The sequence below is a fragment of the Micropterus dolomieu genome, linkage group LG15, assembly GCF_021292245.1.
Source record: "Micropterus dolomieu isolate WLL.071019.BEF.003 ecotype Adirondacks linkage group LG15, ASM2129224v1, whole genome shotgun sequence".
Classification (NCBI taxonomy): domain Eukaryota; kingdom Metazoa; phylum Chordata; class Actinopteri; order Centrarchiformes; family Centrarchidae; genus Micropterus; species Micropterus dolomieu.
Window position 1 is genome coordinate 7,055,911 of NC_060164.1, and position 12,744 is coordinate 7,068,654.

At 44.1% G+C, this 12,744-nt stretch overlaps 1 protein-coding gene across 3 annotated transcripts in view; it reads right to left on the reverse strand.

Annotated features, from left to right (window-relative positions):
* The window catches only part of smoc2 (SPARC related modular calcium binding 2), a 23,915-nt gene extending 11,235 nt beyond the window's left edge, over nucleotides 1-12,680 (reverse strand). For 2 of the 3 annotated variants that reach the window (XM_046070593.1, XM_046070592.1), the window contains exons 1-7: nucleotides 12,396-12,680; nucleotides 6,987-7,149; nucleotides 4,559-4,665; nucleotides 4,245-4,344; nucleotides 3,428-3,472; nucleotides 1,127-1,174; nucleotides 33-107 (exon numbers count right to left, since the gene is read on the reverse strand). In XM_046070593.1, the coding sequence (XP_045926549.1) occupies nucleotides 33-107; nucleotides 1,127-1,174; nucleotides 3,428-3,472; nucleotides 4,245-4,344; nucleotides 4,559-4,665; nucleotides 6,987-7,149; nucleotides 12,396-12,473 (616 nt within the window). In that variant the 5' untranslated portion in view covers nucleotides 12,474-12,680. The remainder of the gene's footprint in view (nucleotides 1-32; nucleotides 108-1,126; nucleotides 1,175-3,427; nucleotides 3,473-4,244; nucleotides 4,345-4,558; nucleotides 4,666-6,986; nucleotides 7,150-12,395) is intronic. The other variant, XM_046070594.1, reaches the window with a different exon arrangement.
* Between the last annotated feature and the right edge of the window lie 64 nt (nucleotides 12,681-12,744).

A 12,744-nucleotide genomic window follows, 5' to 3' on the forward strand; every position in this document is an offset into this window, starting at 1 on the left:
TCATTAAAGAAAAAGTGGTCTTTGAAACTCACATGGTGATCTGGTTCTATTGTTCTGTCGGCTGCGAACCTGCTCCGTCCACAGAGTGGGGTACCGGGTAATCATGTCTGAAAGAAATCACCAAGACAGCTTTATTAGCTTCAATCGAAAACACACTCGTATATCATCTGAGCCAAACCTGGTGGTTCCAAAAATCACAGACTGTAAAATGCACATCAAGGTTATCGTATCTCAAACTGCTGCAGTGGAGGTGGAAAGTGAATTGCATATGACAGCTGTGACCAGAAATATAGCAGCGAAAAGAGAGGTGGGTAAAATATGACTATGAGTCTCCCCCACATTAACATGAAAACATACACTGCTTCCTTTAAAATATGAAAGGCTGATAAAAGTGCTCAAATGCAGCTTTGCTGAATGTGATCGTCTGCTTCTCATTCACAGTGATGGATTATCTTTATTGAACTTGAAATGTAGGAAGGTGTTTTCTCTGCCATTTGGAGTGAATGTAGCCTTGGGGACAATAAAGTCTAAAATCTATATCACAATATACAAATACTCAATTACAAGTTAAAATTCTGTATTCAGAATTCATGCCACAGATATGTTGGCAGTAATACAAGATTAAAGTATCAAAAGTAAAAGTACTCTTTAGGCAGATTTACCCCTTTCAGAAGTCTATATAACTATATATAATATTTTTGGATCATCATTTGTTATGCAACAACATGTAAGAATGTTGACGTAGCAGCTGGCCAAGGAGCTGGTGTTCACTACTTTAAATCGTGTTGGGTATTTTTATTTATCAATGCATCATATTTTTAAGATAATGATATATTTTATGTGAAACATTTTAATATGTATGAAAGCTGATGGAGTAAAAGGTACAATATTCTGAATCAAAAACACAACTTCCTTTTAGTTTGTCCTTACATTCACATCAAATCTTGTACATAATATTTTCCCCAATGATCTGTTTGCAGAATGATGCTGTTACTGCCTCATGTGCAGGCTCCGTTTCCCTTTTAAGGATGTTATCCTTTTGAGTCAGTCAGTCAGTGGTGTCTCAGTAAACACAGGCGCAGTATCAAACATTTTTCTACTCACAATCTGATGGATAAGAGCTCACCTTCTTCATCGGTAGCGGGCTGTGGATCCACCACTAGGCCAGTCTCATCTGCATTTAGAATGGAGAATATTTGCAAGGAGACTACAATTACGAGAGTGAGCTAGATTAGAGAAAACTTAACTACGTGAGATTTGCACTTTGCCCGGCCGAGATGGATGGAGGCAGAAGTAGAGAGTCAAGGAGAAAGAGAGAGGGGTGTTTGTGTGTGTGTTGAAAGCTGAGAGAGGTGACTCATAATCTTATGGTAAAGAGAAGAGAGGAGGAAAATCAGAAGTATAGTGGTCATATATTCCCATGGCTTCACTTCATGCAACAAGGGAGATCATTATGACATGGAGGACAGATTTTGGTCAGTTAAAATGAATGAGGAGAGGACCAGTTGTCCCTGATGTTCTTCTCCATCCTTCCATTGCCTGCATTTGAGTTGCGAGAGCTGTGTGAAGGTGGGAGAGACACAAGAGGTGAAGAATGCAGTATACAAGTCGGAGAAGAAGCAATTAACAGTGAGAGAATGGAGCTCAGTGTTTTTTTGGTCTCTGTTTGTTTGTTTGACTTGCGGTGGGAGGGAGACGGGGTTGGAGGTTTTCAGCTGCTGAGTGAAACCACGGCCGTAGGTGTGGTTAACCTCAGCGCGGGTCACTCTTTCTGCTCAAAGTAAAGCTCTGTTAATGAAGGAATTAGGGCATATCTACAGGGCGGCTCCACAAACAGGGATTAAGCTGGGACTTCTTCTCTTTAACAATGAAGTCTCCATTGCAAAATCAGGAATTTACATTAAATGCAAGTTTGTTATGCCAGCCATTCATCTTTTTGAGCATGCTTGGTGGATAAAAATATATACAGTTGGTGTGACTGACTGAGGCAGACATGTTATTACTCTGCTCACTTAACGGATGGAAATGCCATTTCAAAAAGTGTATTTATGATTCGGATTTACGACAAACCACTAATGACCTATCTTTACTTTGTGGCCTTTTACATGACTGTAACACCTCTTTTAGCATCTGCCAGGAAACCCCCGCGCTATTTGTGGTCATACGGCATTAGTTTAACTGCTGTTTGTCAGTCGTCAGCTGCATGTGATTCCAGCATGTGAGTGAATTGAAAGTGAATGGAAGTCAAGCAGCAGAAATAGGTTTATGGTAAAGCATTTGGTGTTTAACATTACCAATATTCTGGTAATAAAAGTGCAGCAATGGCTGCTGTGGAATGCTTAGGCACTGATTTGCTTCTGCTGAATCCAAATATTGATGCAATCACTGCTATTTTCAGTGCTGGCACACCACAAATCTACAGTTTATTCTGCTTTTCACCACCCTGTTTATCCAACCAGTTCAGATTGAACCACAACCCCCACCCCCCATCCTCCTCCCTCTTTCCCTCTCCCACCATCCCTCCTCCTTTTCTCAAATTTTGCATTCCCACTTGATCTATGTGTAATGAGTTGGCCGGGCTCAGACACTATACCCAAGACTGTTTATAGAGAGAGAGGAGCAGACGTAAATGTCAAATTAACAGGAATAACCCATATGACAAACACAAGTGGATGCATACGGACTTTCTCTCTCTCTCTCACACTCATACACACATCCATGCATGCAAACACACACACAATCACATAAGGAATCGATCGGAGTCAACCCAAATTACACTTTTTCTTTGTGAGCCTTCAAATCACATCAGTTAAACAAATCATCTCTTACAAGATGACAGCCAGATATACAGTATCTGGAGTGGAGCCGGAGGGAAAACTTAGTGGTTCTTTATCTGGAAGGGGGTAGATGTTGATGAGAGTGACAATAGAGTGGAGGATAAAGTGTGAACATTTCCTTGTATCTTATGACACTGTTGCTGAAAAAGAACCAAGAACAAGCAAGATCAAGTTAGAGAAGATGTGATAAGTTAGTTTTCCTCCATTCTAGCTGCTCCTTGGCCATTTGGATGCCTGGTAAAGACAGCAGGCGGTTAAAGGCTCTGTAGCTGCTGGCGGTGTGCATTAAAGCTCACCACAGCCTCTCTTCTTAGACCTGTTACTCAGTAACAGACTGCTTTTATATCAGCCTTCAGGCTGCTCTCAAATTGACAAAATATTAGCAAGGCAAGCCTTAACAGGCGACCCACCCTGCACATCTCCAACACAGATGCAGGCAAACAGACAGAGATACAAATACTTAAGTACACACGTACATGCATGCTTAGATAGGTACATACATGCACATGGCGAAACACAAAAGTACGCATGCACATATAAAGGAGCCAATGTGCCTCTGAGAATAAATTTTTCTTCAATTAAAGTCTCACCTGCTTTACCTGGTTCTCTTGTAGTAGCTCTCTCTTGTTTTGAACCTAAAATGCAACAGGTTCAAATTAATTGAAAAAATTCACTACCACACACCTTTTTCACGGTATACTCAATAATTGAAAAATAAAAACTCTTTTGTGGCACAGGAACAGCCACCAGACTTAAGTAAGGAGTGAATCACAGTGGAAAATGCTTTTCTGACTGTTTATTTTCAAGGAGGTGTATTTTATGACATTTTTAGCCTTCACAGCAATGATCAAAGTACAGCTGGGATTTACAATAAAACTACTGCTGCTATGTCTGGAGCTTTGTCACTATTGAGATAACAGGGCAACTTCCGAGGCAGCCCCACGGAGACGCACAGGGAGGACATGTGGCATTGGTTATTTGATTGTTTGGCAGACGCCATCCTCCAAGAACACTTACATTCCTTACAGTTTAACTTTGTTGCTCAACTCTGCAGCAGGGATTTTCTACTAGGCTTATTTATACCGCAGCCCCATGCCTTGAGCAACGCTCAGTCCTCGGGTGGCCCTCAAACCCTGTGGCCGTCAGTCCAGTCACTGACCACTTTCCCACAGGACTGAAGATTATACCCCCCACAAACATGGAATGTCATGCTTTTCTGTGTTAAATTCGATTTATCATCATTGCTTCACAAAATTACAGAAACCGCATTCTAGGATGAATCAGCCATTTTAAATTTTATACTTCAGGCTTATTACAAAATGAAATGCCTGTACTAATGCACTGAACTATAAACACAGTATGCGTACCTGCGCATATTATAAGACAGATTTCTGGGGCATTACCCACCTTGGCATCGAGGTTTCTTATTGGCCACTGCTGAGCCACTGATGGGTCGGCCATTGGGGGTAACACACCAACAGTATCCAGTGTAGCTGTGGCACTGAACCTGTAATCATAACAGCATGTAAACACAAAGTCAGCACAAGCTAAACCAGGATCTGTAAGAATTAAATGTGAATTCCTGCAGGAAAAATGAGCAATGAGCAATTCCTGCAAAAAGTGGACTCTTGGTGCCGAAGAGTTTTCTACTGTCGCCTCCATAGTCTAGTGCCTTGCCTTATATGCAAAACAAGTGTCATTCTTGCTGTGTTATTTGTTACCTCGCTGTACGTGCCATCGGGGTTGCATACAGGGACAAAGACCTGCGGGTAGAGCTTCTTGGCCTGCTGCTCTGTGTACTTCTTCTCTGCTACACATCTGGATGTATCTGAGGAGCACCACAAATCACCAGAATCACTACACATCACAGAGACTCATGATTCATCCCACAGCTCAACTGTTTTCTTATGCTGCACAACTATGAAACCAACATACTTAAAAGTCAGTAAAAGATGTTGAATATCCCAGATGATAAAAAAATGAAAGAAAAATGCAGGGAGAGAGGAGAGACGGAGGGGAAACAATTCAAGACATTTCGGAAGTGGTAGATACTTGTGTGGCTGGGAATAGAACCAACACCCCCAGTCTTATTAGGAGCAAGTCAGGCAAGCCTGCACATTGCCTGGTGGTAAAGCCATTACTGAGCGAGGCAGCTCGTTCTACTCCTGTAGAACATTCCAGTCACCCAAGAAAAGGGCTGATGCACAGGGAAAACCTGACCCTTCCTTAATGTCTCTGAGTCTGTCTCACTTTCCTCCTAAACCTCGACCGTCTCCTCAGTTCAGCCCAAACTGTCCTCTAAGTATTACTGAAATAAATGTGGGTCAGCAACTTTTCACCTTTGGGCACCTCAAGTCTTTTCACATCCCTCTGTCAGAGCCATGGCTCATCCTGTCATTCCACAGCTGCTTCATCTCACCTGGCCAACAGCACCAGCTGTGCAAACTCTCAGGAAATGTTGGACAGAGATGGGTTTGATGGTATCTTGGTGTGACACATTAGCTGCCATGCAGTGCCTATCTGGCAGGTTCAAATCACATTAAAAGAATGACTCATGCTAGGTTTAGAAACGTCCACCAGTTTGGTCAGGAGGCTGCATGTCGCTGGCATGGCTTACAGTAGATTGTCCAGTAGACACATGCAGGGGCATGTGCACTGGTTTCTCTCAGTCTAGTGTGTGTGTGTGTGTGTGTGTCACTGTCACTGGCGAGGAGAGGGGGTAAGACGTTGGATGATCCGGATGGAGGAAAACAGCAAGTTGAGGAGCTCTAAAGTTAGCTCCAGTGGAAAAACCCAAAACCATCGTCTATTCTCAAGGGGGCTCTGACCAAAAAGCTGAGTGGAAAAAATGACAGGACACTTGAATCATCTGAGCACAGTGATAGAAAACAAATGTGGTGCCAGTCTCACCATCCTTAAACACAATCCCATCTCTGTGCTTTTAGGTCAGACCGGCCCTCTGGTCTATTTCGGCTGATGACTTGGCTGCTGCTGCTGTGTCTTTCAACCCGACCGTCCAGAAGCAGAGGGGGGTCCCAACTCTTATAGACCCCATGTTATTGACGCATACAATACGACTTTCATGGACTCTCGTCCCTTTCAGCTTCCTAGCTGGAATCCTCTATTCTGTATCCCGGCGCTGTCCGCCACATCCAGATGTCCGCTTAGAGATGTTGCCATAGAGACCCAGCACGGGTATAAAATTGTGGAATGCTTTTCGATCATATGAAACTTCTTTTTAAGCAAACCCTATCGCTCACGCTCCCTGCATTAGTGATCTAATATTGTAATGTGTAAGAATGGGGCATTGTCCCTAGTCTGTAGAGCGATGAACTAGCAGTATAGAGTTAGTGAGTGGGGCGGGGGTGAGAGGGTCGGGGTGGCAGCATTGGGGTGTATGGGTGCTTCCTTCCAACAACGGCTAACAATGAGGGAGTCTGTGAGCTGCCTGACCTCACTGGCTCTCCTTCAACTTATGCCTTTTATCTCCAGCCTTCGATCGTTCACATACGTACAGCTTTACATCTAGGATGATTAAAATGAGACCATAAATTCTTGTCAAGATATTTCATTCAGATGACCTTGCCTCTGCATAATAATTGATTGATTTCAGAGAGATGAGGCCATTTTAAATCATCAAGGAAGTTGGTGATCCCATGATGGTGTTATGAATTTCTGTTGTAACAAAGCATGAAATCCTTAAGTAAACAAAAATATCACTTGAGAACTACATAAATCAGTATAATTTTTTTTTTTTTGTCATTTCCGCTTCATTTGACAGTGACAATAGAGAGAGACAGGAAAGATAGGGGACAACATTTAGCAAAATGACCGGGCTGGACTCAAACCCAGGCCGCTGTGGAATCAGCCTTGATACGTGGTGCGCATACTACAAGGTGAGATAAAGGGGCGCCATTATTCAGTATTTTGACAAATGAACCTTCATCAGTACAAATGGTGTGAAATTAACCAGCCAGGCACCAGCAACCTCCCACCACCACCCACTCTCACTGTGTCAACCCCACTTGTCCTCCCAGCACTCAAAGAATCAATTATGCTGAAATGAATTTAACCCACAAGTTTCTACTCTGACCCCCTCTGCGCATTTGAGAGTCTCAGGCGGCGCTGAAGCGTGACTCATGACCTGACCTTTGCATGGCCCTCGGATGACCTCCAGCTGGGGGTCACGGCACTTGGCTCGGAGGAACTCGCAGCGAGATGTGAAGGTCCTGCCGTCAGAGGCACACAGGGGCTTGCGAGGAGCTCCGCTGCATTCCGTGTTGCACTCTTTATCCTGATCCACCCGCAGGAACTGCAGAAGCCAGAAAGCAGGAGATAAGCAGAGAAAACATTTGCTAAATGAGCCATTTTTTGGGAATCTTAGAGCTCTGCACAAAACATTATAATCTCCACAAAAGGTGTGACCCTGGAGAGATTTATGAAGCCTTGGGCTTGGAGCTTGCATTTTATAAAAACAGGTTACTAAACCAAAAAGTCAGTTGCAGAACAGGTGTACATTGCCAAAGCCAAATAAATTGTTAATTAGGTTTCAACATTTTTACAAGACGTTCATATGCAAGTGCAACATCCCTTCATAAATACACAAAAGTAAACTGATATTGATAAACCATACAACACAGAGACACAAAGATGAGGCAGTGTCAGTACAAGCCTGTCAGGGTGCAGCCATGCTTTGTCCAAAGAGCTGGAGAAGACTTGACTGACGCTTCCTCTTTTCTTTGTCCATGCCAACACCTGCACAGGTATTCACCTGGAATTGCTCCTGAGGATGTTTTACTCAGCCATGAAAAGAGAAACAAGGACAGAGACTCCTGGCTGAACGCATCGGATCACCTGTGTCAATGCCACCATTGTATCTGCCACCGTGGTATGAAACCCCAGCGCCAGGCCACACAATGGGGCGGCGGCGGTGGTGTGGGGGGGCCGGCAACAAGCTGTGACTGCTACAATGAATGAAAAGACAGTGAATGATAGAGCGGCTGAATAAACTAGATGTCAGGGAGCTTTGTGTTGCTACAGTGCAAGTGCTGGGTTTTTAAGTTTGCGTGATTCATTCAGTTCGATGGAATAATGACCTGGGTTAAGTGGAAAAAAACAACTCTATTCCCATGCCTATGCAGGTGCAGTTTGCAGACGGACTCCATTTGTCTTCTCTCATAATGAACACTCATTTTTCATTCAGTTTTACTCTTTTGTTTTGTGACATTTTGGTTCAGTTTTCAGTGGATGCACGAATATCCAAAATCTGTCTGAATACTCTCTCTGGCACACACACTTACATGGCAATCTGTAGCACAAAGCAGAGAATCAAAGCACTCACTTAAAGGTAAGCTATAAAAATCTGTTATGAGTCATCAAAGAAAGGGCATGGCAACGACGCAGAGAAAGAATAAAAGACACACATCCACGAAAAGGGTGGGATGATTGCCAATAAAAAAAAATTGTTGTGTCTGACATCTTACAAATGAAGTGAGAAATGAGGTTTGGTGGCAGCCCTCTGCATTCAGACGAGCAGAGCTGCATGCACCTGGAAGAGAGTTGGCAGGGAAGGCAGCATCGCCCTGGGCCACGGGGGGAGATACGGCCCACTCTGTCAACCCTGCTCATAAATCTTCCCGAGGTGGGGTGGGGGGTGGGGTCAGAGAGGAGAGGCCCGTTCAAACACATCAGAAGAGGAGCCGCGAGGGAGGGAAGCCGAGTCTTTTCAAAAATGAAATTTTTCAAAAAACACATTTTTAACTAAAAGTATCCTGACGCTGCAGAGCTGTTTGCTTCACAAGAACAGCCTGTTTCCAAGTCTCACTACTCATCCTTTATCTTTCTAGAAAGAAAGATAAGGAAATATGGAGAGCAATACCTCTCCCTTCGTTGGGATTAACAGAATATGAGTGAATAGTGTATTTCCAGTTTTTTTTAAGGGAACTAATGAAGTATTGTCTTTAATTGACAATGTTGTCTATAGCAGTGGACTACATATTTATTTTGGGATGTTTTCAGGGTATTAAATTGAGGTATAATAGAAAAAATGGAAAACAACAATTGTGCAAAATTCTGTTTATTTTTTCTGACTTTTCTGAAGTTTTTGCTTTTCCTTGTGAAATACTGGATCTTGTTTATTATTTTTGGGCATTTTATGCCTTTATTTGATAGCAACAGTTGCAAGATGGGGGATGGAAATGGGGCCGAGAGAGGTGCAAATGACAACAAAGGTCCCTGGCCAGAATTGAAACAATGAAGTTGCGGTTCATGGTCACTGCATTAACTACTAGGTACTTCTTTTACATTCACATTAGGGCCATCATTTGTAATGGCAGGTCACATGTAGACATTACTTCCCTTTAAGGGGCACAGTTGGGAGTTCTCTTTTTACAGCTACTCATTTCTCTGTATAAAATGGGGTCTAACATCTCCCTGCCCCTCCTTGTTAGTGTCTCTGAGTTTCTTCGATTGTTTGCATCATTGCATCTAACTGACAGTCTCCCGTTGGTACCCTCCCTTCTTCACCCACTGTCCTCCCACACCAGTTAGGACATTCCTCCGCAGCTGTGACCTCCTCTAACCCTCCACTCTGTCTCTCACGGCCTACCCTTTCACATCAAGTCCAGCAGGCATGACAGGCTGGTCTGAGGATGTTTTTTGCAAAGACCGCAACCTTCCAAAGTCAATAACTGCTCTGATAGTGTCTGAGTGAGTCCAGCCATGCTTGGTGTTGGACCGCCAGCCTCGCCACAGCCCACACTGGCCCCAGTGCTCACCCTACACCAGCATTATCAGCATCAGCCCCTGCAAGCCAGCAGACTGACAACCCAAACAGAGTTATTCAGCAGCCCAGCATCCTGCTAGTCCACTGCACAGCACACAGCAGAGCGCCGCTGCTTGCCCAAGTTTGCGATAAAAGCTCCAAGAACACAGCATGGAAAAACACAGTTAACCATGAAATCAGCCACCCATGAAATCAACCACCCAGATTCACCATCAGACATCTAAAGTGTTTATTTCAAAGTTGCAGTTGGCCACACTGAGGGAGGAGAACAAATAAGATCTGAAAGCCAGTGAGAGGAAGAAGCATCAGAGACTAATGGCATGCTGAGGACCTCTTCCTCCTGTGTACTCCTAATAGTAGTTAGCTGTCTGCTGCAGATCTCTGTGTGTTTGGCCTGTGGTGATGGATTGGTGAGGCCGCGTCAGAGCCCTGACACTCCCCTGATGTCTCATTCCAGCCTCTCCAAGCCGGCACCATTGCTGTGCACAGCAACAGTGTGGAGAGTGATGGATGGCCTCCGCTTCAGCTTTTAGCACAAGTTTCCACCCCGATTTATCATAAAAGGAGACTCATACAAGACAGAACACATTGTGACTCAAATCCATTTATTGCTTAAATCCTTTTCTTGTCTACTTCCAGACAGCTGGCTCTCACTATCTCTGTTTTTCTTTCTCTTTATTTGGTGCTTTCCTTTCATGATTTCTTGTTTTCTTTGTGTGATTTCTCTTGGAAGATGCTTTTTGCATCTGCTCAAATAATGCAAGAGGTTGGCAAAGAAACAAGAGCGAGGCGAGAGACTGCGAGACGGGCAGAGTGTAAGAAATGTTTTTTTCCAAGATGAACCAGCATACAAATCAAATCCTATTACCTCCCCCTGGCTCTGCGGCATTGTGGGATTGAATGGAGTATGGAGGAGGCAAGCCTCCAGCAGAGAGCACATTGTGGGCTGATAAGGGCCTTCAGGGCTGGGAGGCCCCCGCTTCCAGCGCCCCGAGAGGCCCCTCACACCACGGCCCGACAGGGTCAATGGGGGCCCCAGCTGGGAGCTGTGGCAAATGTGTTAAATGTCCTTGGCGGGAGTTTCCTAAGTGGACGCTAGGATGCAAAGGGGATCATTAGTTTCCAGCATGGGAAGAAAGTGACAGCCTTTAACCAGGCTACTAACTCAATCAAAGGAAAAAGGCATTTAATTGCTGTGAAAAATGTTAAAAAAGAAAGAGAGCTGATGTGAAAGGCCACTGATGGTCATGTGAGTGTGAAAAAAAAATCTCTCTAGGCAGGTGCACAATTTTATGAAAGCATAGGAAACTATGTATTTTACAAAAATTGATTTCTCCAGGTTTGAAAATGAGGCGAACAATGGTCTATGCCTTCTCATCGCTTCACAAGCCATTTCCTTAAACCGTGGAAAAACTCTTCCTTATGAATACCCTGGGCAAATATCCCATATATTTAACTGCCTGTTTGACCTCAAATATGCACTAAACATCATATGGAGGCGTATTCTTGAAACCAACAGTACTATTGAACAGTGTGTGACACAGCCACAGATAGCACTGAGACATATAATGAAATAAGATTCTCATTCTGGCAGTCCAGATCCATCAGATCATAGCGGCCGCTGTGTCACATCCATAGACACCACAAACACAGCTGTAACTTTCACATCAACTGATGGGTAAATATTACCACCCACAACACCTCAGTAAAGACTCATATTATCATTACTCATACTCTGTGTGTAAGTCTGTGTATCATGGTGAAAATTCAGGGGGAGCATCTGCTCAGTGCCACACTTCCTCCCACATTCCACAACTCCATAGTGCAGTCAGGGAGAAAGGATCTCCAACCGCTCACCTATAGATTAATGACTCATGGCCATTTGTTTCTAATTGGATATTAAAGCATCTTCACCTGGACCATAGATAACGGTGCTGGGGAAGGTGGCTGTCACATCAACCTTTAAATCAAAGGGTGAAGCCTCTGACAGTGCACATTCCGCTCCCTATTATCCCTCTTTCACCGCCGTACCTGCACTTGATCTTGACCACGAAATTCACCCTCGTGTTAGAAGCACTTTCTCATGCAGTTTTAAAGGTACAACTGCTGACAGGACACACTGCTCTGCTGCTGCTGTAAACAATGCCATGTGCTCTGGTGCAGCAGACCTGCTGACACTGGCAGAGTAGCCTCCGCGCAGCCGCTGGTACAACAAGAGTGAGCAGCACGGAGAGGCAGACAAGCCGAGAAGCTGGCAGGCAGGTAAAGACACTGAAAGCAAACTGCAGTGGTGCTGCTAACAGACCAGTCCACTCCTCACAGGCAAGCTAGCAGTTCTGCCATCTCAGACAGCCCGTGCATTGACGCTGAAACACAGGGACGTGGAGTTCACACAACTTATGGAGAACAGAGGTCTCTTTTTCCAATGCAAACAAATCAACTTGATGATCCATTGAGTTTCAAATTATTATTCTTATTCAGCCTGAATTTCTCTGTGTTTATTCATGATTTTCAATATTAGTATATCTGATTAGTATATCTGATTATTGGATGAAAAGCTCAAAAGAAAGACATATATTGATGAACGCCAATCTTATTAACTTACTGACTTTTAGAAATAACTACATTTATGTCGTAAAAAAGTGAATATGCCGGATTGTATTTCTTTCCAAATTTTACGCACGGATTGGACAAGCATATCCTTCTCTTTAAAACTAGCTTTAACCCATGGATATGAATGAGACGCATTCTGGGAGTTATGTGGCTCGTCCTACCGTGAGAGCGGAGAACTTTTGAGCGCGTCCAGCGCACAGCAGACAGAGGACGACCAGCAGCGGACAGACGCGCATCATGACGCGGCGTCAATAAACTTTCCAAATTACGCACGGTCCAAAATTCACTCGGTGTTGCCTGTACCTCACCAAAGCGCAAAGACTCTCCGGAAGAATTCGGAAATGTTTAAAAATCCACAGTAGTCCTAGCGAAAAAATGTCGGTGGTGGAGAGGGGGTTGCTGGTTTATTTCACTTCGTCTTCTTGGTTTCGTCTGCCAAACCGTTTGTGTAGACACTCTCCTTATTTCTGGCAGTGCGATACCCCCCCCCCCCCCCCCCCCCCCCCCCCC